General features: G+C 55.5%; 1 protein-coding gene across 12 annotated transcripts in view; it reads left to right on the plus strand.

The window, feature by feature from the left end:
- LOC123097440 (protein HUA2-LIKE 2) overlaps nucleotides 1–22,344 on the plus strand; it is a 45,237-nt gene extending 22,893 nt beyond the window's left edge. Inside the window, exons 2-9 of one of the 12 annotated variants that reach the window (XR_006447194.1) lie at nucleotides 12,850–12,963; nucleotides 13,070–13,194; nucleotides 13,280–13,461; nucleotides 14,447–14,963; nucleotides 15,039–15,573; nucleotides 15,696–15,756; nucleotides 15,889–16,005; nucleotides 16,413–16,802. Coding sequence is in view for 9 of the 12 variants with exons in the window: in XM_044519172.1 (XP_044375107.1) it covers nucleotides 16,819–19,347 (2,529 nt within the window). In the remaining 3 variants the exon portion in view is untranslated. The other 11 variants (XM_044519179.1, XM_044519175.1, XR_006447193.1 and 8 more) reach the window with 11 other exon arrangements.
- The last annotated feature ends 753 nt before the right edge of the window (nucleotides 22,345–23,097 follow it).

Below are 23,097 nucleotides of genomic sequence, written 5' to 3' on the forward strand. Positions count from 1 at the left end.
TCTCCCCAAATATTAGGCGGGAAGGGATCCCACAACGACCAATTTGAAGGGGGATAGCTAGTACAAGCTATCCTGACAAAAGGTGGTCTTCGCCTGCCAAAGGCTCTGGTGGTGACGTCGTCATGGGCTCCGCAATGACCTCCGTCCTGTCGTGCTGGTCTTGGTCTCGTTGCACCGATATGGAAACCTTTGCCTGATGCCTCGGGACTCCTCGTCTGCGCTTGCCCCTTTAGAACCAAAGAGGCAATGGATACTCTGCGCCCGCTGGCGCCCGCCTGGCCTTGGTCGTCACGGCTCACGTCACGGAAACCTCACGAGGTGCCCCTCGCCTTGATCTCTCCACTCCTCTCGAGCCAGCCAGTGAGGCCGTCCCTGAGGTCTTGTTTCGTCCGCCTCGCGAGGCTTGGCCCCTCGCGAGGGTCTTGAGTGTTTGCTGGTGAAGATGGGCCGTACCAGGCCGCAGCTGGAGCCACGCCGTGGGCCGCAGCCAGGCAAGTCTGGGGACCCCCGTTCCGAGAACGCCGACAAAACCCCCAGGCCCACCCATGCAAAGGGTTCAGCACCCACACCATACACACACATGGCTAGGAGAAGCAAGAGAGCTAGCCCTGCCCTTCTTCCTCTAGCATACAACTCAAGGAGCAAGCTTGTAGTCCATCTGATCATAATCATCATGCGGAGACCCCGCAGAGCAGGACTAGGGGTGTTATCTCCTCGAAGAGCCCCGAACCTGGGTAAGACTCGTGTGCGTTCGAGATCTCGCCCACTCCCGCTTTCAGGGCCCGATGACGTCCTCCTGTCCCCATCCATGATAAGCCACCCCCTAGCATCTGTCGCGAGAATACCCCGACAGTTGGCGCCCACCATGGGGCTAGGCGCAGCGTCGGCCGGAGACATGTTCTGGACGGGAACCCTCTTCCTCTTCGGCGAGCACGTCGCGGCCGGCCTGATCAGCCAGCCCGATGCGCTCGTTGGCGCATGCACCAACGCATCACCTGACGCGGGAGCACCTGCCCCGCTAGCTGCCTCGCTGACCTCCTCGGCAAGGTCAGCCTCCCTGACGAGCCCGCACCCGGTGCGGGAGCGGCCTGCCCCGCGAGCTGCTTCGTCGACCTCTTCGACATGCTCGGCATCTCCGACGAGCCCGCCTCCGACGCGGAGTCCGTTGGCTCCGTTGACCCCTTCATCGAGCCCGTTGAGATGCTCATCGACTCCGATGCGGCCTCCACCAACGGGTTCCCCGTCGACGTGGTGGTCATTGACGACCCGCTCCCTCCTATCGCCAGCAACGCCGAAGCCGGCATCATCGCGGAGGTGCTGGTCACTGGCCGTAGCGGGGACTCTGTTGGGGTCGCCTAGGACCCGCTGCGAGCGGCCATGCAGGGCCTGGCCACCCCCGTTGCTGCCAACGCCGATGGAGCGACACTGGAGGCGTTCCGTGTGACGCTCCTTGACAGCGCCAACAAGATGGCGGCCATGAGGCGCCGCGCCGAGGCCTGCCAGCGCGAGATCGACCGCATCGAGGGTGGCATGCCGGCTGCTGGCGAGCCCAGCCGAGCCGGCGCGATTCGGAGATGCGGCGCGGCCATTGCCACCATGCTGGGAGCCGGACGCCCCGTCTACGCTACCCCAGTGGAGAACCTGCGTGCCGCCCAGGTGGCGGCAGAAGAATTGGATCACCTAGAGGGCGACGAGCGGTGTAGCCAGATGGCGCGCCTCCAAGAGCTCAACGCTGCGACCATGCAGCAAGATGTGTGCCGCCGCACGATGGCAGCCGGCAAGCAAGCCGAAACCCATCCCCCCGCTGTGAGCATGGAGCGACCTCCCGGTCCCCAACAGGCGGCGACTGCGATCCGCGGAACCCGAAGCTGGCTCGCTCGGTCCCTGGCCGTAGAAGAGGAAGACACGATCGGCCCGGCCTGCTTCGGCCCCCGCATCCGCGACGAGCCCTTCCCCAAAGGGTTCTCGCTTCCTCGAGACACTCCCAAATACAACGGCTCCGTGAAGCCGGAGGACTGGCTGACCGACTACTCGATGGCGGTCAGCATAGCAAACGGCAACAAGCGCGTTGCCGTGAAGTACGTTCTGCTCATGCTCCAGGGCACGGCCCGAACATGACTGAACAGCTTCAAGCCCTACAGCGTCAATGGCTGGACTTCGCTGATGTCTTCATCCACAACTTCACCTGCATCTACAAGCGGCCTCCCAAGCCTCGCCAGCTCTCCATGTGCGTTTAGGGGTCGACCGAGTCCACCCGTGACTACCTGACGGGCTGGGCCGAGCTGCGCAACTCCTGCGAAGGGGTGCACGAGGTGCAGGCCATCGAGTACTTCACTGCCGGGTGTAGAGGGCACTCTGCTCAAGCACAAGCTCCTGTGCGATGAGCCGGCTACATTGGACGAGCTCCTGGTCGTGGCGGACAAATACGCCACGGCCGACTCCTCCATGAAGTCGGAGATCCGGGTTGACGCGTCCGGAAAGGTGATCCAGCCGGCCTCTCAAGCTCCGGCTGGTGACTCCAACCGGCAAGGTCCAGCAGCCGGCTTCCAACAGCCGGCAAGTGGCAACCGTCGAAGACCAGCAGCCAAAAGGGCAACCCGGCCCCAAGCGTTAGAAGGGCGGCAAGGGTGCTTGGCTGCCCGCCTTCTCCTTCGAGCAAGCCCTCGATGCTCCATGCAAGTTCCACAGCGACGCGAAGCCGTCCAACCACACCACTCGGAAGTGCAACTGGCTCGCCCGGATCGCCAAGGGCGAGGCCCTGCCGCCTCCTCCAGCCGGCGCGGCGGCTCCGCCTCCTCAGCAGCCTGCGCCCCGCCCAGTCGGCATGCTCCAAGACGAGTCCCCCGACGCCAACGCCACCTACGTCGTCTTCACCAGTGGAGCCCACGACAAGCACAGCCGGCGCCAGCACCATCGCGAGGTGAATGCTGTCGCCTCAGAGGTCCCCCAATTCATGCACTGGTCCGAGAGGCCCATCAGCTGGAGCCGTGATGACCACCCGGCCGTGATGCCCTCGCCAGGTGCCTACGCAATGGTGCTGGACTCCACCTTCTCAATAGAGAGGCGGGATTGCCGCTTCTTCCGGATCGTGATAGACGGCGGTAGCAGCATCAACATCCTCTACCGCGACACCATGGAGAAGCTGGGCATCAAGGAGAAGCAGCTCTTGCCCAGTCGGACCGTCTTCCATGGCATCGTCCCCGGACTTTCCTGCTCCCCAATCGGCAAGATCAAGATTGACGTCCTGTTCGGCGACAAGACCCACTTCCGCCGCGAGCCAATCTTGCTTGAGGTGGTTAACTTGGACAACCCCTACCACGCGCTCTTGGGCCAGCCCGCACTGGCCAAATTCATGGCGGTGCCGCATTATGCTTACCTGAAGATGAAGATGCCGGGTCCCAATGGCATCATCACCATTGCCGGCCACTACCAGAAGTCGGTCACGTGCGCTGCTGCCAGCAGTCGGCTGGCCGAGTCCCTCGTCATCGCCGAAGAGAAGCGCCTCCTTGATCGGGCAGTGGCCATGGCCAACGAGCAGCCGGCCATACCATCCGACCCCAAGGACGCGGAGGCCCAGGGCTCCTTCCAGTCGGCCAAGGAAACCAAGAAGATCGCCTTGGACCCGGCGCACCCGGAGAGATTTGCTGTCGTGGGGTCTCACCTCGACAACAAATAGGAAAGCGAGCTCGTCGTCTTCCTCCGTGAGAATCGGGACATCTTCGCATGGTCTCCCAAAGACATGCCGGGTGTTCCGAAGGATTTCGCCGAGCACAAGCTACATGTGAGATCGGGTGGAAAACCGGTCAAGCAACCCCTTCGCCGCCTGTCAGAAGAGAAGAGAAGGATCGTTGGTGAAGAAATCTCCCGGCTTCTGGCAGCTGACTTCATCATGGAAGTGTTTTACCCGGACTGGCTTGCCAACCCAGTCCTCGTTTTGAAGAACAAGTGGCGCATGTGTATCGACTACACTAGCCTCAACAAAGCCTGCCCCAAGGACCCTTTTGCCTTGCCCCGAATAGATCAAGTGATCGACTCCACGGCCGGCTCCGAGCTGATGTCCTTCTTGGACGCCTACTCCGGCTACCACTAGATCAAGCTGGACCCGGCCGATCAGCTGAAGACCGCCTTCATCACACCATTCGGAGCCTTCTGCTACCTGACCATGACGTTCGGCTTAAGAAATGCCGGCGCCACCTTTCAGCATTGCATGCAAAAGTGCCTCCTCAAGCAACTCGGCAGGAACGCCCACGTCTATGTGGACGATATTGTGGTGAAGACGGAGAAACGCGACACCCTTTTGGAGGACCTTAAGGAGACCTTCGACAACCTGCGCCATTTTCAGATCAAGCTCAACCCGGAGAAGTGTGTCTTCGGAGTACCAGCCGGCCAGCTCCTTGGTTTCCTTGTCTCTAAGTGCGGGATCGAGTGCAACCCTGTGAAGATCAAGGCCATCGAGCGGATGTAGAGGCCGACCCGACTGCGGGACGTCCAGAAGTTCATCGGGTGCTTGGCATCTCTCAGCCGGTTCATCAGTCGGCTGGGCGAGAAGGCCCTCCCACTGTACCAGTTGATGAAGAAGACCACAAGCTTCGAGTGGACCGACCAGGCTCCAGCTCAGGCGGATGCTGTCCACGCCGCCTGTTCTGGCCGCGCCGACTGCTAAAGAGCCCATGTTCCTCTACATCGCCGCTACCAGCCGGGTGGTCAGCACCGTGATCGTGGTCGAGCGCCCAGAAGACGGCAGGGCCCAACCATTCCAGAGGCCGCCTCCAAGCAGAACTACCCCCACTACCAGAAGATGTGCTATGGCGTGTACTTTGCCGCCAAGAAGCTGAAGCAATACTTCCAGGAGCACACCATCACGGTCGTCTGCACCGCCCCCCTTGCCGAGATCATAGGCAACAGAGATGCCTTGGGTCGAGTGGCCAAGTGGGCCATTGAATTGGCCCCACACACCATCCTCTACCAGCCCTGCACCGCCATCAAGTCCCAAGCGCTGGCCGACTTCCTAGTCGACTGGGCTGAGACCCAGTACCTGCCGCCAGCGCCGGATTCTACCCATTGGCGGATGCACTTTGATGGCTCGAATATGCGCACCGGTTTGGGAGCCGGCATTGTCCTCAACTCTCCCAAAGGCGACAAGCTCAAATACACGCTGCAGATCCACTTTGCCGCCTCCAACAACGTGGCCGAGTACGAGGCGCTCATCCACGGGCTCCGGCTAGCCAAGGAGATCGACATCTGCCGGATTCTGTGCTATGGCGACTCGGACTTGGTGGTCCAACAGTCTTCCGGCGACTGGGACGCCAAGGACGCCAACATGGTGGGCTACCGCTTCCTCGTCCAGCAGATCAGCGGGCACTTCGACGGGTGCGAGTTCCTTCACGTGCCACGGGCCGACAAAGAGCAAGCCGACGACCTGGCACGGATTGGCTCCACCCGGCAAGCCATACCAGCCGGCGTCTCCCTCGAGTGCCTGCGCAAGTCGTCTATCAAGCCTTTGCCGGAATCAGAGTCCATCTTCGTGCCGGTTGACCCCGAAGCAGTCGGACCGGCTCGGGGACTTCAGCAGTCGGCCCGGGGACTTCGACAAGCGGCCCGAGGGCTGCAGCACCCGAACCCGGCCCGGGGACTTCAGAACCCGGCCCGGGGACTACAGCAGTCGGCCCGGAGACTTCAACGATGCAGCAAGCAGCGGCCGGCTCCGACCCGCCGCCTTCCCACCCGACCGCCCTGGTGCCGGTGGTAGAAGCTCCATATTGGGCGCAGCCCATCCTCAGCTTTCTGATGAGCTGAGAGCTATCAGCCGACGAGATCTTGGCCCGGCAGGTGCAACGCCGGGCGGCAGCATACAATATAGTCAACAGAGAGCTTGTCAGGTGCAGTGTGACTGGCGTTTTCCAGCGCTGCGTAGAGCCGGAGAAGGGCATAACAATCCTAAGAGATATCCATCAAGGCGAATGTGGCCACCATGCTGCCTCCAAAGCCCTTGTCGCCAAAGCTTTCCGCCATGGCTTCTTTTGGCTGACTGCTTTGGACGACGCCAAGGAGTTGGTCCGCAAGTGCAAGGGATGCCAGCGCTTCAGCTCCAAGCAGCACCTGCCGGCTTCTGCACTGAAGACCATCCCCCTCACTTGGCCGTTTGCCGTGTGGGGGTTGGACATGGCGGGCCCATTCAAGACAGTACGTGGCGGCATGACCCATTTGCTGGTTGCCGTGGACAAGTTCACGAAGTGGATTGAGGCGAGGCCAATCAAAAAGCTGAATGGTCCGACTGCCGTCACATTCATTGCGGATATCACCGTTCGGTACGGCATCCCGCACAGCATCATCACCGACAACGACACGAACTTCGCCAAAGGCCTTGGCCCGTTTCTGCACGACGCTTGACTAGCTACGCTCTAGACGGCCGAAGTAACTTGCATATTCTAAACGGCCAAGTCCTTGACCCGGCCACAGTCCGCAGCGCGGCTGTCCAGCTGGCAAGGCGGCAGCCAAAGGAAGACGGCAAAAGAAAAGGCCGACAAAAGCAAAGGCAAAACCAAGCCAGAACCCGGCAAAGACACAAGCATGTGGAAGTAAATTATTTACATAGCGAAAGGCCCAAGGCCAGCATTGAGACAGAGTTTCGAAATACACCCCCAGTGGGTGGAACTGCGGACGATTAACTTGTTTTTTGAGTACAAGACAGAGAAATTTTAAAAGAGATAAAGGGCCGCCTAGGCCAAGGGCGCTGCTGGCGGCGTGGACAGGTTGGCGGTGGCTGAGGCGCCGGCTGGTAGGGCGTCCGGCTGTTGGGTCTCGGCTTGGTCGGCGTCGACGGCGGCTGACGTGGTCTCCCGCGGCTCGCTGGCTGAGGCCCGATCGGGCTGAGTCCGGCTGGTCGCTCCGCCGTCTGGTGCGACGTCCTCGCCTTCCTCGTCCTCGTCACTGGAGGCGATCTCCTCCGCCGAGTCCTCCCCCTCGTTCGGGTCCAGCCCGAACCAGGATGGCGGCACCTCAGTGTCGTCTTCCGCCCGCTCCGGGGTGAAGACGCCGACGTCGGCGTAGTCGGCAAGGGTCGCCGCGCGCTTGATGATCTCATCACGTGCCGCCTCCAGCTTTGGTCCCGCCTCCTGGCGGAAGGCGGCCAGCTGAGCCAATCTTACGTCCGGGTGCCACGCCTTGACGAACTCCAGCGTCGCCCTGGCGCCCGCCCGAGCTGCGGCACCCTTCCAGGCCTCAAGCCGCTCGGCCGCCACCTCCAGCCAGTCGGCAGTCCGACTAGGAGTCCGAGGAATCTGCTCATCCGGCCAAAGCCCCGCTAGGACCTGCGACCCGGCGCGCTGAAGTCGGCGGAGCAGGCGGTGCGCTGGCTCAAGGCGCATCTTGTAGGCCATGAGCTGCTCGCCTAGAGTCCGGGGCTGGTTCTGCGGAATGTCCGCGCCCGTCCTCCTCCGCTGATCACGCTGCGCTTCGATTGCCTGACAGACGGCAACGGAGCGACTGGGGAAATACTCTGTGCAAAAGAAGACCAAGATTTAAAAGTTGGCCTCCTGTAGCAGCCGGCGACCAAGCAACAAAGGAAGAAAGGATTTACCTTCGACCATATCCTCGATCACCCCGTAGCCGTCATACAGCAGCTTCTCCCTCTCGGCCCAGTCCGAGCGCTCGGTCTCGAACTCGGCCTTGAGGAGCGCCTCCCCGTCCTTCAGCTGCCGGACCAACGCCTTGTGCTGGGCCGCCTGGTCCGCCAACTCCTTCGCAAGACGGTCGCGCTTTGCGACCGCCTAGCTGCGCTCTAGCTCCTTGGCCTGGAGCTTGCTCTCGAGCTCGCCCATGCGCGTCCTCATATGGGCGGCAACCTCTGCACGAAGCAAGAAAGAAGCGTCAACATCGACAAAAAGAAGTCGCCGGAAGATCCGGCCTCACTGCTCAGCAGTCGGCCCGAATCTCGGGGGCTACACCCAGCGGGTGCGCTTGCGCGCCCCCACTGAAAGCCGGCCTACGTACCATGGCTCTGCTGCTCGGTGGTCCGGGTGGCGAGTGTCTTGCTCTGGGCGTTGAAGGCAGCCGCACGCATGTTGTGGTAGTCCTGCAGCAAGCACGACACGTCAGCATTCGGAAATACGCCTTAAAGTTCCAACCGCCTGCTCAGCAGCCGGCTTGGAACTCGGGGGCTACACCTAGTGGGTGCGCTGGCGCGCCCCCACTGAAGATCACAAAAATAAGAAGCAAGATAGAGAGCGTACCCGGACGGACGTCTGCATCGCCAGCATCTTGCTCCTGGCCTGCAGAAGGGTGGCGCCATGGGCGTTGAACTTGTCCAGGACGTCTTGGACCGCAAGGTTCAGGGCGGCCGGGCCGGGTCCTGGCGACCAACCAGGCGGAGCGGCGCTGGTGGCCTCGGTATCACCCGTCGGCGGACTCATGGCCGCGATTCCCACCGTCCTCGGCGCGGAGAACGCCGGCACCCGGCGCGAGCTCGCGGAGGCGCGCGTTGTCACGGCCTGGCTTGGCACCAGCTCGGTGCTGGCCGGTGGCACCTCCGGCCCTTCGGGCCGGCCATCACCCCGCTCATCAGCACCCGGCGCGCGCTGAGCGTTCTACGGGACGATGGGGTCGGTCGCCCCCTGCCCCGGCGCCGTCTGGCCGGCTTCGCCTCCTCCAGTCGGCGTCCGGTCCTCCACCATCGGCGGCTCCGGCTGCTGCGGATTAGTGCCCTCTGGAACCACGATGCGGGCCAAGTCCTCCGCGGCCTTTGCGTCGGCCTCCGCCTGTGCCACGCTTGCCGCCTCGGCCTTCTGTCGCGCCGCGGCGTCCCTCTCCTCCCGCGCCTCCCGCGCGTTCCTCTCCGTCGCCTCCCGAAGGGCGGCAGCCGGGTCCACGCCGCGGGCATCCTCAGGGCCGCCTGACGCCCCGATCACCAAGGCAGAAGGGGCCCGTGACACAGAAAGGGGAGCCCTGCGCGGCAAGGCAAGCGAAGCTAAGAAGCTGCGAGAAAGAAGCAAGCGCAAATAGGAAACTCGCAAGAGAGGGAAAAAGCCAAGACAAAACAATCAAAACAAGAGCAGTCGAAACACTTGCGCGGACACCATCGGGCGCTGCTTCGGGGTCCTCCGGACGGCAGCCGCCTTCGCGGCCTCTTCGCGGCTCCTTTGGGTGGACTTGGCCTTCTTGGTCGGCCGGCTGCCGAACATCCCCACGTCGGCGCGGCGCTTAGACGTGCCGGGTGCTCCGGTCGGCGCCCCGCCTGTTGGCCGCACCGCTGAGGAGCCGGCACCCGCCCTGTCGGCGCCTTCTGGGCGGCGTTGTTCGTCGCCGTCCTCGTCGTCGTCGGGCCAGTCCCGGATGTCGTCACCTCCTCCCACGCCGCCTCCCGCAGCTCCGCCTGCACCACCGCCGCCTCCCCCGGCGGCGTCGTCCTCCTCCAACGCAGCCGCCCCCAGCTTGGGGTCGCCTACGTCGCTCACCTCCCGGTCTGCCATCCACTGGTGGCCAGGAGCCGGTCTGGCGGCGTTCGCCTGGCCAACAAAGGGCTGCGCCGCATTCGGATGCTCAGGGCGGATGAAGAGAGCGGCGTGAGCGAAGAAAGGAGGCCAGACACTCACCGCAGGCGGAGGGTGTGCGCGGTGGTACGGCAGCTTGTCGAAGCTCCAGTCCTCCTCGCTGAGCTGGCTGTTGGAGAAGTAGTTCACGTGCCGAACAACCTCAACAGTCGGCAGCTCCTTCGTCGACATCCGGCAGGGGTCCCGGCGGCCGCTCATATCGCAGATGGGATGCGGCTGGAGCTGGAGGGACGACACCCGGCAGTACACGAAGGCGGCCAGCAGGTCCGCCGGCTGGAGCCCCTCCGACTCCGTCATCTCCTGGAGTTGGTCGAGGGCGTTAACGATGGCAGTCGGCGGCGGCTTGCCGGGTTGCTAGCCCCAGTTGTTCCGCAGCTCAGCAGGCGGCCCGGGCACGAAGGCCGGCAGGTTGACGTAGTCGTTAGTTGGGTGGACGTTGCGGACATAGAAGTACGACTTCTGCCACAACTTTGCCGACTCGTGTAGAGCGATGGGCGGAAACCGAGTCCCGGAAGGGGTGCGCCGCACGGCGACGCAAGCGCCGCACTGGGCCGACTCGCCCTTAGCCGCGGTGCCGAGCTTGAGGTAGAAGAACCTGCCCCACAGCTCGAGTGTGGGCAGGACACCGAGGTAACCTTCGCAGAGCGTGACGAAGGCGGAGAGGAGAACCACCGTATTCGGCGTGAGGTGGTGAGGCTGCAGCCGATAGAAGTCGAGGAACTTCTTGAAGAAGCTGCTCGCCGGCAAGCCGAAGCCCCGAAGGAAATGGCTGCGGAAGACGACATACTCTCCGGCCTGCGGCGCCGGCGAGATCTCCCGCTCGGCCGGAAGGCGCGTCTTCAGGCAGGCCTCGTTGGGTATCCGCCGCGTCGCGCGGAGGAACTCGACGTGCCCGTCGTGGACGTTCGAGCCATCCCACTCGCCCCCCGCCATGTCTTGAGCTTGCCTGGTGGCGGCGCGACGAGGTTGGGTGGCGGCGAGGCTAGGCACCGGCGGGCTGCAGCAGCACTTCGGTGGCGGAGCGGCGTGGCGGAGACCCCGCAGAGCAGAACTAGGGGTGTTATCTCCTCGAAGAGCCCCGAACCAGGGTAAGACTCGTGTGCGTTCGAGATCTCGCCCACTCCCGCTTCCGGGGCCCGACGACGTCCTCCTGTCCCCATCCATGATAAGCCACCCCCTGGCATCTGTCGCGAGAATACCCCGACATTTATATTTTTGAGCTGGATGCTCCAAATTTTCTATGCAAATTTGGTGCTTTATGAGTTGGATATTCGGAATTATCTAATTATAGTTTATTTGGTCATATATGATAAATCCGTCCATGTTGCATATATGTGGATGGCTGGATGCTCTGTTGACTTTTTGAGGGATATTTCATTAATCCTGCACAATCCTTTCTTAATAATGAGAATTGTGGTACTCCCTCTGGTTCAGAAATATGAGGCGTATTTTGACTGTCCAAGCTCTATATTTTGCTGTAAGTTGCCTGCACAATATTTTATGAGCAGTTGTAAAATTACCAAACATAAAGTGCTTTTGATTATGAATCCAGTGGCAACAATTGTGTGTCACATAACCCTGGTATTTTTGACTTAATTATTGGTCGATGCTTGGAACTTGACAGTGGGAATGCGCCCTATACATTTGAACCGAAGGTGTACTGTCTATCTAGCCCCATATGCCCCTAATGATGAATTTGTGCCCCTTCTATTCATCTACACACCGCTCTTTGGAATAGTGAATTGTTTTTGTGTTATATTCTGCTTTCCTGATCCCCACTGAAAACTCAGTTGTCTCCTGGTAATTAGCCACTTGAATAGTGATTGAACTCTTTCACTTCAACCAAACCATGCCTCATAATCAGTATAACACTTTGTACATTCTGAGTGCAGCATCCAGTTTACCGAGTTGAATATATGTTGGATATGTTTCCCAACTTCACAGTTGTCTTTGCCCTGTCTGATATTTTTTACCTTCCAGTTGGTTCTTATATTAATAATGCAGCCTTAAAAAGCATGATGATACTTATTTTATCTTTAGGCACACCTTCTCAGCTTTGGCATTGAAAGAACTAAACCACAGAAACCTGAAGGATAGGTGCACATCTCCAGATGCAATGCCTATGAAAGAACTCATTGCTGTTGCCCAAGTTAGAAGGTTCTCTCGGTCAACTTTCTTTTCAGATAACTTCTTGAACGGCAAGTATATTTCCAAACTTTTAGTCAGCACACCTCTTAAGGAAGGACAGGGACAGCTTTCACCTTCGAATCGGATAGTCAGGTCCACCTCTACAAATGACAGTGTTCATTCTAGGAGTCCTTCTGATAACCCACAAGAGAAGGATGTGAAAAAAGTAGCAAGGAGCAACGAGGCTAATGCAGCACGGAAGGCTTTTGGAGCTTTTCTTGGTACACTGACAAGAACAAAAGAAAACATAGCACATGCAACACGTCTTGCTATTGATTGCGCTAAACATGGCATTGCTTGGGAGGTTAGACCATGCATATCTGTACTTTGTTTTTACTGTTAGATCTTTGCCGTTATGCTTTTTTAGGGTTGTCATGAGTTTCTTGTTTGTAGATTTATTCAACACGGTCAATTTTTGTACTTGTTGGTGAATTGGCAATTATTTGGGTTCTTCGTTTACTTAGCCTGGTTTGATGCCATGTTCTTCATGCCAACCACCAGTTCTTCTATATTATTTGCTGTGGGGAATCACTGGGTAGCTCAATGGTGGCATATGGTGGTGCTACTAAGGAACCCTTGTTTGATTCCACCTCCCTTTTAAGAACACGTCAGAGCGTCTTTATTATATTATGTGATGTGATTGTGAGCTATGCAGAACAAAATTTCGCCAGTAGAAATGGTGAAAGCGGCATATCTCTAATATATAGTTTCTTGTTTCTTTTTATGTCTTTGACATGTTATGGCAATCTATATTAGAACTTGTGGACTTGGAACTAACGAGTGATAATGCTTTGAGTCATTGCATTATTTACCACTTCCAAATTCTAAGTTAGTTGACGAAATCTTATTTTAACAAACAGCATGCTGTTTACCGAAAAAGGCTTTCGCCCTGCTTTATAAATAAAGCAAACCGCCACAGAGCACACATACATGGACTAGTTCAAACACACGCACCCAAGTCTCACACACAAGTACGAAGGTTCTGCTGAGGGCACAGCTCAACAAGCCCAAAAAAACTAAAAGAAAAGAGCCGGCTTGCCAATACAAAGATAAACATGGCTGCCCATGCAACCAATTGCTATCAAGTTTTTCTAACGCAGTTTTTCCTCCACAGTCTAGGCGATTGATATTATTGTTGAATGCATGGAAAAGGAAACAAATTTATATAAGAGGGTGGGCCTTTTCTTTCTTGTTGATTCAATAACTCAATGCTCTTGCAATCAGAAAGGTAACTATATGCTCCTTCTCAACATTTTCTTGTTGTCGGTTCGCAATTTTTGTTGTTGTTGTTGTTGTTGTTGTCTATGCATGCGTATTAATTTTCAGCACCGTAGGAAATTCTGCAGGAGGAACTGGTGATGTATTTCCCTCCGTTATTCAGGCGGTTCTGCCTCGTTTACTTTATGCTGCCGCACCTCCTGGAAATTCGGCATGGGAGAATCGAAGGCAATGTCTCAAGGCAAGTGCCTTCTATAATCTGGTAGAATAGATGGCATATACAATGTTCCTTTCCCCACCCCTTACATGTTTTTATTTATTGTTAGGTTCTGAAACTTTGGCTTGAGAGGAAAACACTTCCAGAATACATCATTCGTCACCATATTAGAGAACTCGAGGTTATCAATGACGCATCTTTTGGCAGCTCTCGCCGTCCTTCAAGGACAGAGAGAGCTTTAAATGACCCATTGCGTGACAATGAAGGAATGCTTGTTGATGAGTATGGGAGGTATGCTAGCCAACTTAAAAACCCGTCAATCGTGGCCCTTCTGTTCAAGCATTGAATAATGGTGTTAACTTTTAAGTGATATGTACTAGTGTGAATGCTTCTGTTTTTCTATGTGCTCACACAATTTGAGACGATGATGACTAGATGACATAGGCCATACCTAAAATTGGATCATTCTGAAAGCTCTTGGTAGGCCAGGTTAGAGTATGCTTTATGCCTATACGGCTATATCATTATTGCCATGCATGAAGAGAGCCATTTGGTGTTTCGAGACCCCATGCCTCAAACATTGGAAGCAGGCAATATTGCGGCAGGAACTCATCTGCACTTCTAGAATTTTGAGTACGAGTGTTATGCATTGGGTCTTGGTTGATCGTTAAAGCAGCGAGCTATGATGTATTAATGACACCAGCACCCAACTAGCAAGTACTCCCTCTGTAAACTAATATAAGAGCGTTTAGATCACTAAAGTAGTGATCTAAACGCTCTTATATTAGTTTACAGAGGGAGTATTTGATAAAACCCACCAAGATTGAAATGAACCACCTGCCCTTTTTTCTATGCTAGCACATTAGCAAGAAAATGTAAAGAATTGTTTTTTCGAGAAAACGCAAAAGGATCTTTGCGTTTCATTGCATTGAAAAGACGAGAGAGTATACATGCCTCCTAGGAGGTTATAGTTATAGAATCTTAGCGCCCGATCAGTGGACATCCCAGGATTATAGGAGAGGACTCGGTACAGTCGCTTGATACTGAACTATTTGTAACACACACTCTTTATAATATACACGAGACAAATCTGTTGATACACAAGATGTGCCATGCACATGATTCATATGATCATGCATACTGCATGCAGTGCAGAATTGCCGTGTGGCACTGTCATCATAGTTGTTGATTTCATGATTTGTGCCAACAGGGCCTTTGTTTTAATCCTCGCTACATTAGTCTACCAAATCACACTGACTTGTATTGAACTATGCAGCAGCATCTTTTGTTCATGGCTCCCTCTGGTTCCCCTCGTTTACGTACTCTTCATTATTTTCCTCAGCAATGCTGGTTTTCACATACCAAACTTAATTTGCACAAAAGTACTTGAAGACGATGAAGGAAGCTCCTCTGAGGACATTAGTTTTGAAGCCGTCACACCTGAACATGAGGCTCCAGGTGTTGATGAGAAGGGAGAATCTCAAATACCTGTAGAGAAGCATGGGCTCATCCTTGAAGATGTTGATGGCGAGCTTGAGATGGAGGATGTAGCTCCATCATCTGAAGCTGAAGCTAGTACCAGATCCCAACCAGAGCGAAGTGATACCAACTGCACACCATCTTATCACCATCCTTCAGATAACGGTCCTCCCCTCCTGAACAATTGGCCTCCATCACCCCCACCATTGCCATCATCTCCTCCACCTGTTCCCGTTGCTCAGAGAACGCAGTTGCAGGCAACTTCACAAATGGCATCTGATCCAGTTGGGCCGTATCCAGCACTTGCTACTTATGTATGCACATTTTCTCCCCATGCAGGCATTTAGCTTTGTTGTATTGTGAAATTAATCCCTGACCCCTTTTTGCAGAATGTTCAAAGTCAGCAGCCACATTCTACCATGGAGCACCCACGCAGCATGAATCCCTCGGTAGCTCCGTTGCAGCCTCCATCATTCTGCAATTCGGGATATGGTGTGCATCGAAATCAGATTGCGCCACTCAATCCAACTGGACCTCATGGCAATTTCGCCACACCACCAGCACCATACCATGGAAATAACTACCATCAACGTCTCACTGCATCGATGCCTAATGAGGGATATCATATGCAGCGACCGCCCCCTCCGCCTCCAAGTCAATTCCCTCATATGCCATCAGAACCTAATAAAAGACCACAACAATGGAGTAATAACTCCTTGTCTTATCCTGAGAGCCATCGTTATAATGGGCATGATCGAGATCATCACAGACATGATAACATGCATCACGGGTATGATAGGAGACACCACTTGAATGATAGAGGGTATCGCCATGATGAAAGAGGACATCACTTTGACGAGAGAGCTATTAGGGGGCCGATGCTCCATGACCCTGACAGGGGAAGATTTCCTCCTTTTCCGCCAGGTACTTTTCTTATTTAGCATGGTTATCTCATTTCAACATGGAGAATTCTCCTGTGCAATGGTGGGGGGCGCACAAAGATGCCAACTGACCAACCCGGACTTAGTCTTCTATCTTAATTTCAGAGTGGTGGAAGTCAGTCTTGAATCCCTCACTTCAATAAATAAATACTTAAACGATCAAATTGTGAGCCTTTTCTTAGTTTGCATTTTTTTAATATTTCATGCTATGCAGTTCCCTTGAGAACACCAGTTCACTGCTATTTTATCACCCAGTATAGTATCGAGCTGATTTCATCTGTTCCTGATTGTTATCCAGGACCACCTGCTCCAGACCATTTTGAAGCATTTGCAGCGCCAATGCAATATGGACGTCCATCAGATCCTCCGCCAGGTGGGTGGTCTATGGATCCTCAAGTTCCTCATGTCGCAGGAGGTATGTTACTACTCATCCTGCACTGTTCTGTTTTCTGTTGTGAGTTGCATCTATTTGCCCGATCGTCTCTACTATTACAAGTCAAGTTGTCTAGAAAATCCAATTCCAGTTCCTTAGTAGTGCGTGCTACTTAAAAAAAACCTACTCTGTAATTTCATAGATGGCTTTTGTGTTGTTTGAAGCTGCTATTATTATGCTACTATGGAAGAAAAATCAATTTTTAATCTTCTAGTGAATTATCAGTAATTCCTCCTATTAATGTTTGTGTTGCACTATATAAATTGCTTGGTTTAACCGTGTAAGACGGGGTTTGCTCAAAATGTGGAAGTATGAAATGAGCAGTTCCCACACATTTCGTCAGCTTATGATGAAGTTGATGATAGTACTAAATATGTTGTTCATTGCAGCACATGGTAGCTGGAGGCCAAGATAACACTTGACTATCTTTGAATCTGTTCCGTTGCTCCAATACCTGCCACCTTTTACACATGTTGTATGGTAGGCACAACCGGGAGGTGGGCTGACCACGCCAGCGGCTGTCATCTATCAATTTTAACCATAGATTGTATTGTTAGTCTAACAGCGTTCAGTATCATTCGTCGAGTCTTCATTATTTGTATGTCCATTCATAAATCCCTTCTGTCCTCCTCCTGACAACAGCTACTTTCAGATGACTTGCTGAAACTGCACTATTACAGCGTACATAAAGCAAAAAAAAAAACCCTGAATAAATACAAATCATTTTACTGTAGTTGTTGCATCATATGCTAGTGCCGTCACATTCTTCTCAAAGTAAGTCAGACCCATTATGGGATGTCTCCTCCTCCTCTCCTCCCCTGCGGCCCCTCGGCCGCTCCCAGCTCCACCCAGCCCACACCTCCGGCCACCGCGGCCGCCGTCCACTCTCCAGCACCATCGTCCGCACCAGTTGTCCCGGCCTCCTTCCACGATCCCATTCCATGGCATGTCTCCCCCACCTCCCGAGCCTTGCGCATGGCTCTTGGAGTTGGGGACGCCATGGGTGACGACTTCCAAGCGCAGGTCTGGCGCTGCCTCTCCAAGCACATCAACCCGCGCCACCACGAGCCACCATGCTTCCTCTCCGTGCAAGTTCGCCACTCCTCACTCGACATCGATGAGGAGCTCGTTGCCGTCCTCATGCAAGCCTGTCTGGGTGGCAATGCTCCTACCTTCCAGGTGACTCGCCTCCAAGACGACCTCTTCCGAATCTCTGTCTCCGACGTGCGCATCGTTCGCGCTCTCCTCGCCGAGCCCGTGCTCGTCGCCACGACCCACTCGATCCAGTTTCTGCCTTTTCCTCCGCCTCAACAAACTCATGACCCACCCACCAACATCCAAACAACCTTGGACATCGGCGACCGCTTTGGCCATGCGGATGCCTTCCTGCGCTCTCAACTCGGGTTCGTCCCCTCGCCCGTCATCGATTTCTCTCGCAACATCTTCGATCTGTTCTCCACCAAGGTCTTTTCTTCGCCACAAGACTCCTCCTCGCCCACTAGGATAATTTTCTTCGTCCACAAAGCTAACTTCATGGTTGACGAACCGCTCGTCGCCGTGTTACTCTCATTCCGTTTTGGTGGATCTCCGCGAAGCATTTCCATCATGCGCCTATCCCACGCGGCGTTCACAGCGTCGGTATCGTCTTACCACGTTGCGTCACTCATGGCCGCCTGCTCGCCGATCGTTGCTCCTCGCATGTTCGCCACGGTCACGGTCGCGCCGCTTGCGATGCCGGCCCCGCCCCCATCTCCGGTGGCCTCGCCGCTCCTGCTTGCGGGTGTGCCACCTCAACCTGCTGCCGCTCCGTCACCAGCCTCTCCTCCGTGCATGGCCTCCATGCATGTGGGGCCCGCAACCGCCAACGGTCGTCCGCCTCTTGGGGCTCCTGTGACCTCCCCAACACTTAGCCTCTCGCGTTCACATGCAAAGGTACGACCGTTCCGTCCTGGGATCTCGTTTAATAAGCTGATTTTTTCTAAGTACCACTGCCTTGTCACCATGCCCACTACACGCCTCACACATAAACCAACCACCCCTATATGGGTTGTCTTCCACTCTGGCTCGGTTTGCGCTAATGAAACACTGATTAATAATGCCTTAGACCACCAGTTCTCCTTTAAATGTGTCTTCCACGCAACCACGCTTGCTCCGAACCTGTTCTTAGTGCATGTGTTCTCGGTCTTGGTCAGAAGAGAGGTTCTCCGTTGCGCGCCACTAGAGTTTTCAAATTTCAAAATCCTGCTCTTTGACTCTTTTGACCATGCATCACAAACAGTGCGATCAGTACCATTGCCAACTGTGTTCGAACCGGACTCATTTGACCCGTCCCACAACGTCCGACCTACCCACTGCACGTCCTTGCTTGGACCGCACTCGTTAACTAGAATAAACACACAAAATCTATCCCCTCTGAACCCGGGGATTCATCTCACTGTTCTAGGCGAGGATTCTACTGCATCGTCCCCGGTTGACCAAAATCCACTCGATGGCCTGGGACACGTGGACCTCTCGGCCAGCTTGGCCTCTCCCGTCACGTCTCCCCGAAACCTTTCCAATGAAAGAAAACAAAAACTAGGTGCGGACTGCGCCGTCCCCTCCCCCTCCCCTCCCAGCCTACCCAGTTCTTTAAACCCTAAAACGCTAGACCATCCGCCCCCACGCCCTCTATCCACCACTGACTGCCTGGACCCGCTGCCGTCGCCACAGCCGCCCCCCGGTCGGCTCCCGGGGCTGCTCGATCTTGCCACCGCCTGCGCTGACCCAAAAGCATACCCCACTGTCGCTGATTTGCGGGACCCATCCTCCCTCACCGCTTGCACCAACCAATGCTTGCATGCACACGCATGCGCCCATCATCACGTCTACTCCACCTCCTGCCTCCCCTACCTCCGCCAGCCTACACACCGCCCCGTCCCCTCAGCTTCGTCCCGAGACCGCCATGGACCAGTGCCACGCTCCTGCCACTCCTACCACCCCTGCGTGCTCTTCGGTCTCCACGCCGCTGCAGACCCCGCGCTCCTACCGGGAGGTTTTGCTCAGCTCCCCAGCTCCGGCCGCTGCAATCGACCCCCCCATCCTCTGGCCTCTCCGGCCTATAAATCAGCCCCTCCCCGGGCGGCCAGCCCCAAACACATCCACCACAGATATAGCCGAAAGCAAAAACCAAGATGCTTCCGATGTCTCGCCAGTGACCACACCATCTCCGACTGCCGTGATCCCGTCCGCTGCTCTCGCTGCTGGTGCTCCGGTCATCGGAGTTTCAGGTGCAAAGCCGTCCGCTTCCTTGCTTTCTTCCCCCTATGCCCCCTCTCCGCGTATTAACCCTGCGTTTGTGCGTCCGCCATGCAGCTCAATGGCGCACACGACGGGCACCCACACCGCCTCCGGCTCGTCGACCGGATCCAGGCTCTCGGACGGCGCTCCCATCTGGTTCGGCTCCCACTGCGTCCTCACCAACGACCTCCCTCCTTTCCACCTCCCTCTCATCTTCGGTCCTCGAGCCTCCAACGCCTCTCCTCCGGCGCCGTCCTTCGCCCCGCCACCTCCCCCTCCCCACCTACCACAGCTCCATCTGCTGCTAGCCGTTCTCCTCCGGCGCCCCACATCCCACTACTTGTCCCGCCAAGCTGCCTCGTCCGCAGGTCGATAACCTATCCTACGTGCACCTCGCCACCCCCATGCTCAACCCCTTCCGCTTCATCTGCCAGGCTATCGCTCTCCACCGCAACAACCCTACGTTCGGGCTCACCTCCTCTGGCCGTGGCGCTGCGCGTCTCTCCTTTGCAAACGCTGAAGAGCGTTTCGCCGTCACGGGCCATGGCCCTATCCACCACGAGGGCAACGCCCTCTTCTTCGAGCGTCCAGAGCACGCAGACAATAGATCCCTGGCCATCTTCATTCACATGGCTGAGATCGAAGCCTTTGACTATCCCGATGAGCTCTGGCACCCTGAGGGGGAAAATTACTTCTTCTCACACCTGGGAGACTTCGTGTCAGTAGATTAGCACTGCTTCCAGGGTGACCACTCCAGTGTCCGTGCTCTTGTCATGGTGGCCCGCGACTTCGTCCTTCCCCCTTGTCTCATGGTGCGCCTTCCTGACAACGATGTATTTGTCGTCAAGCTTGAGAGCCGTGCTCTCTTCCGCCATGGCTCGGGCGCCTCCCCTTTCTCCTCCGATGACGAGGACAACTCTTCCCTTTCCTCCCAGATATCCAACCCACGCCTGTCCCGAGCCACCACGCACCAGATCCGATCCATCGCTGCAGCCATGTCTCCTTTCGCATGCACACCCGAATCTCCCTCGGGCCCTCCACCAACACCTGCAACTACGCTCCCTCTGGACAGCATCCCTATCCTTGCTGTCATGGCCGATGGCATGCCTGTGGCCATGCTGGTGCATGCCCCATGGTCTCCTCCCGCATGCACTCCCACTCCCGCTCGCAAGCTTGTCCGATCGACTGCTCCCCGTCCTATGCTCGCATTACCAGCTCCACCCTCTCCAGCTCCCTTACCACCACCACTGTCCCCTCCCCACTCTCCTCCGGTGCTCCATGAGCCACCTCTGCCTGTTGTCGTAGCCGATCCGGCTCCCGATCTGCCTCCTGAACCCACGCATGAGTGTCTGGCCAGGCGCATCAGCAGGCGCGCCAAGATGGCCGCTAACTCTGGTGTTAAGGCCAGACGCAGCACTCGATTGGCCGAAATCGAGCCCCCAAACTACTCCTCCATGACTGCCAAGGCCATGCGCTCCAAACGACCTCTCAACTGCTTCCAAGGATCTCTCGGACGCCCTTGTCCACGCTCGTCTCTGCGATATGGATGGACTCATCGACGAGTCGGCCCGCGGTCCTGCCTCGCCAGAGGATCTCGCGGCCATTGCTACTGCCTGCGGTGCTCCGCCGGAGGTGGCGGCTGATATCGCTTCGGGCTCTGGTGTTTTGGGCTCGCCATGATTACATCTCCCGTATGCCACTGCCACTCTGCTGGCCGCTCTTGTTGGGCATGTATCCGGTGCGTCGCACCCTACCGTAGTTGCTATGTTAGGTTAGAGTTAGCTATGTTAGTGCTCACGCGTGGTTCTGTCAACTTGTCCCGCTACCTCCTGTACCTGGATGCTCGCTTGCTGGGTTGCTTATCCTATGTATGGTGCTTGCTGAAGTTTCCATTATGAAAAATGAATCCTACTCTATCGTGTCTTGGAACGTTCGAGGTCTTGGTGACAATGATAAATGTGCTAATGTGTTCTCTGAGATTAATCAACTACGCCCATCGATCGCTCTTTTTCAAGAAACTAAACTTCTCAAACCAGACACCATTAAAATACGCTCGATCCTACCACGCTTCCTAGACTCAAACAACCATCTAGACGCTATCAGTTCTGCGGGTGGCATTCTCTCTGCCACTAACTCACGCTGTTTCACACTTCTCAGCTGTGACCATAGGCGTTTTAGCTCCACCCTCACCCTCTCTTGCCTTGCCTCGCAACACGCCGTCTATATCACCAACGTCTACGCTCCTTCGCAAAGGGATCTCAAAAGAGATTTCCTGGATGAGCTTAAACAAACTGAACCACCACCACAATCCCCCTGGCTCCTCATCGGTCACTTCAATCTGATTCGCTTCCCCAATGAAAAGAACAATAATAACTTTCGCCGATCTGAAGCAGATGCCTTCAATGATACCATTGATCAACTTGCTCTCATTGAGCTCCCTCTTCTTGATCGCCAATTCACGTGGTCAAACAAGAGGCCATCCCCTACGCTTGTAAGGCTAGATAGGGTTCTTATTAACCTCCCCTGGGATGCGCTCTTTCCCAACACCCACCTGACCTCTCTCACTCGTTTCGCCTCCGATCACGTTCCGCTACTGGTTACTATGTCCACATCTATTCCCTCCTCCCGCCTTTTTCGCTTTCAATGTTACTGGACCTCCCTCCAGGCCTGCAAAACCATAGTGCAAACCACTTGGCTGCCCATTGATCAAAACCACAATGGGCCGGTACTGGACCCCGCGACTTCTCTGGCTCAAAATCTGAAAAAAACACGGCCAGCCCTTAAATCTTGGGCCAAAACTCTTAGGCCCATCTACCAACGGGAGCAAATTGCAAACTTGCAATTCTGGCCCTTGACCTTAACGAGGAACTTGCCCCCCTCTCCCTTCTGGAACTAAAGCTTAGGCTCACAATTTCAAATCTGTTACAAGCTGCTATTAAACAGAAAATTTCCTTCTGGAAACAGAGGGGTAAGATCAGAGGGGCCGTCGACGGCGATGAAAACACCAAGTTCTTCCACGCTCTGCCACACAACGATCTCGCTCAAATAAAATCCTGTTGCTCATCCACAATGACTCTGAAATCTTCCTGAACGAACACAAAGCAGCAATCCTAAAAAATTACTTCCAAAAACTCATCGGTACCACAAAAAATGCAACCTGGAACTTCAACTTACTACAGCTCTATCCGGCAACTCTTCCCCAGCTACGTGATCTTGCTAATCCGTTCTCCCAGGAGGAAATTCATCAAGCCTTTCTCTCCATGAACACAAACGCTAGCCCTGGACCAGATGGATTTGGCCCTATTTTCTTTAGAAAATATTGGCACGAAATCAAACACTCCATCCTCACGTTCTTTGCTGCTTTCCATGATCAAACAGCTTCCCTCGATCGATTTAACCGAGCATACATGGTCCTCATTCCAAAAACAATAGCCCCAACCTCCCCCGATGCATTTAGACCAATCTCTCTGCAAAACTGTACCCCAAAAGCGGTGGCCAAAGTTCTTACAAACAGGGTCAAACCACTCATCCCTCTACTCATTCACTACGACCAAACATGATTTCTTCATGGCCGCAACATTGCAGAAAATTTTATTTACGCTGCTGATATTCTCAGCGCTTGCCACACAAGAAAGGCCCCCACCATGGTCATCAAGCTGGACTTCAGAAAAGCTTTTGACTCCATTTCTTGGTCCTCTCTAACATCGATCCTACAAGCGAGAGGTTTCCCTCCTATCTTCTGTGCATGGGTCCAAAACATTCTCCACACTGGCAAAACGGCTATTCTCCCCAACGGCA

The sequence above is a fragment of the Triticum aestivum genome, chromosome 4D (genome assembly GCF_018294505.1).
Source record: "Triticum aestivum cultivar Chinese Spring chromosome 4D, IWGSC CS RefSeq v2.1, whole genome shotgun sequence".
Lineage (NCBI taxonomy): Eukaryota > Viridiplantae > Streptophyta > Magnoliopsida > Poales > Poaceae > Triticum > Triticum aestivum.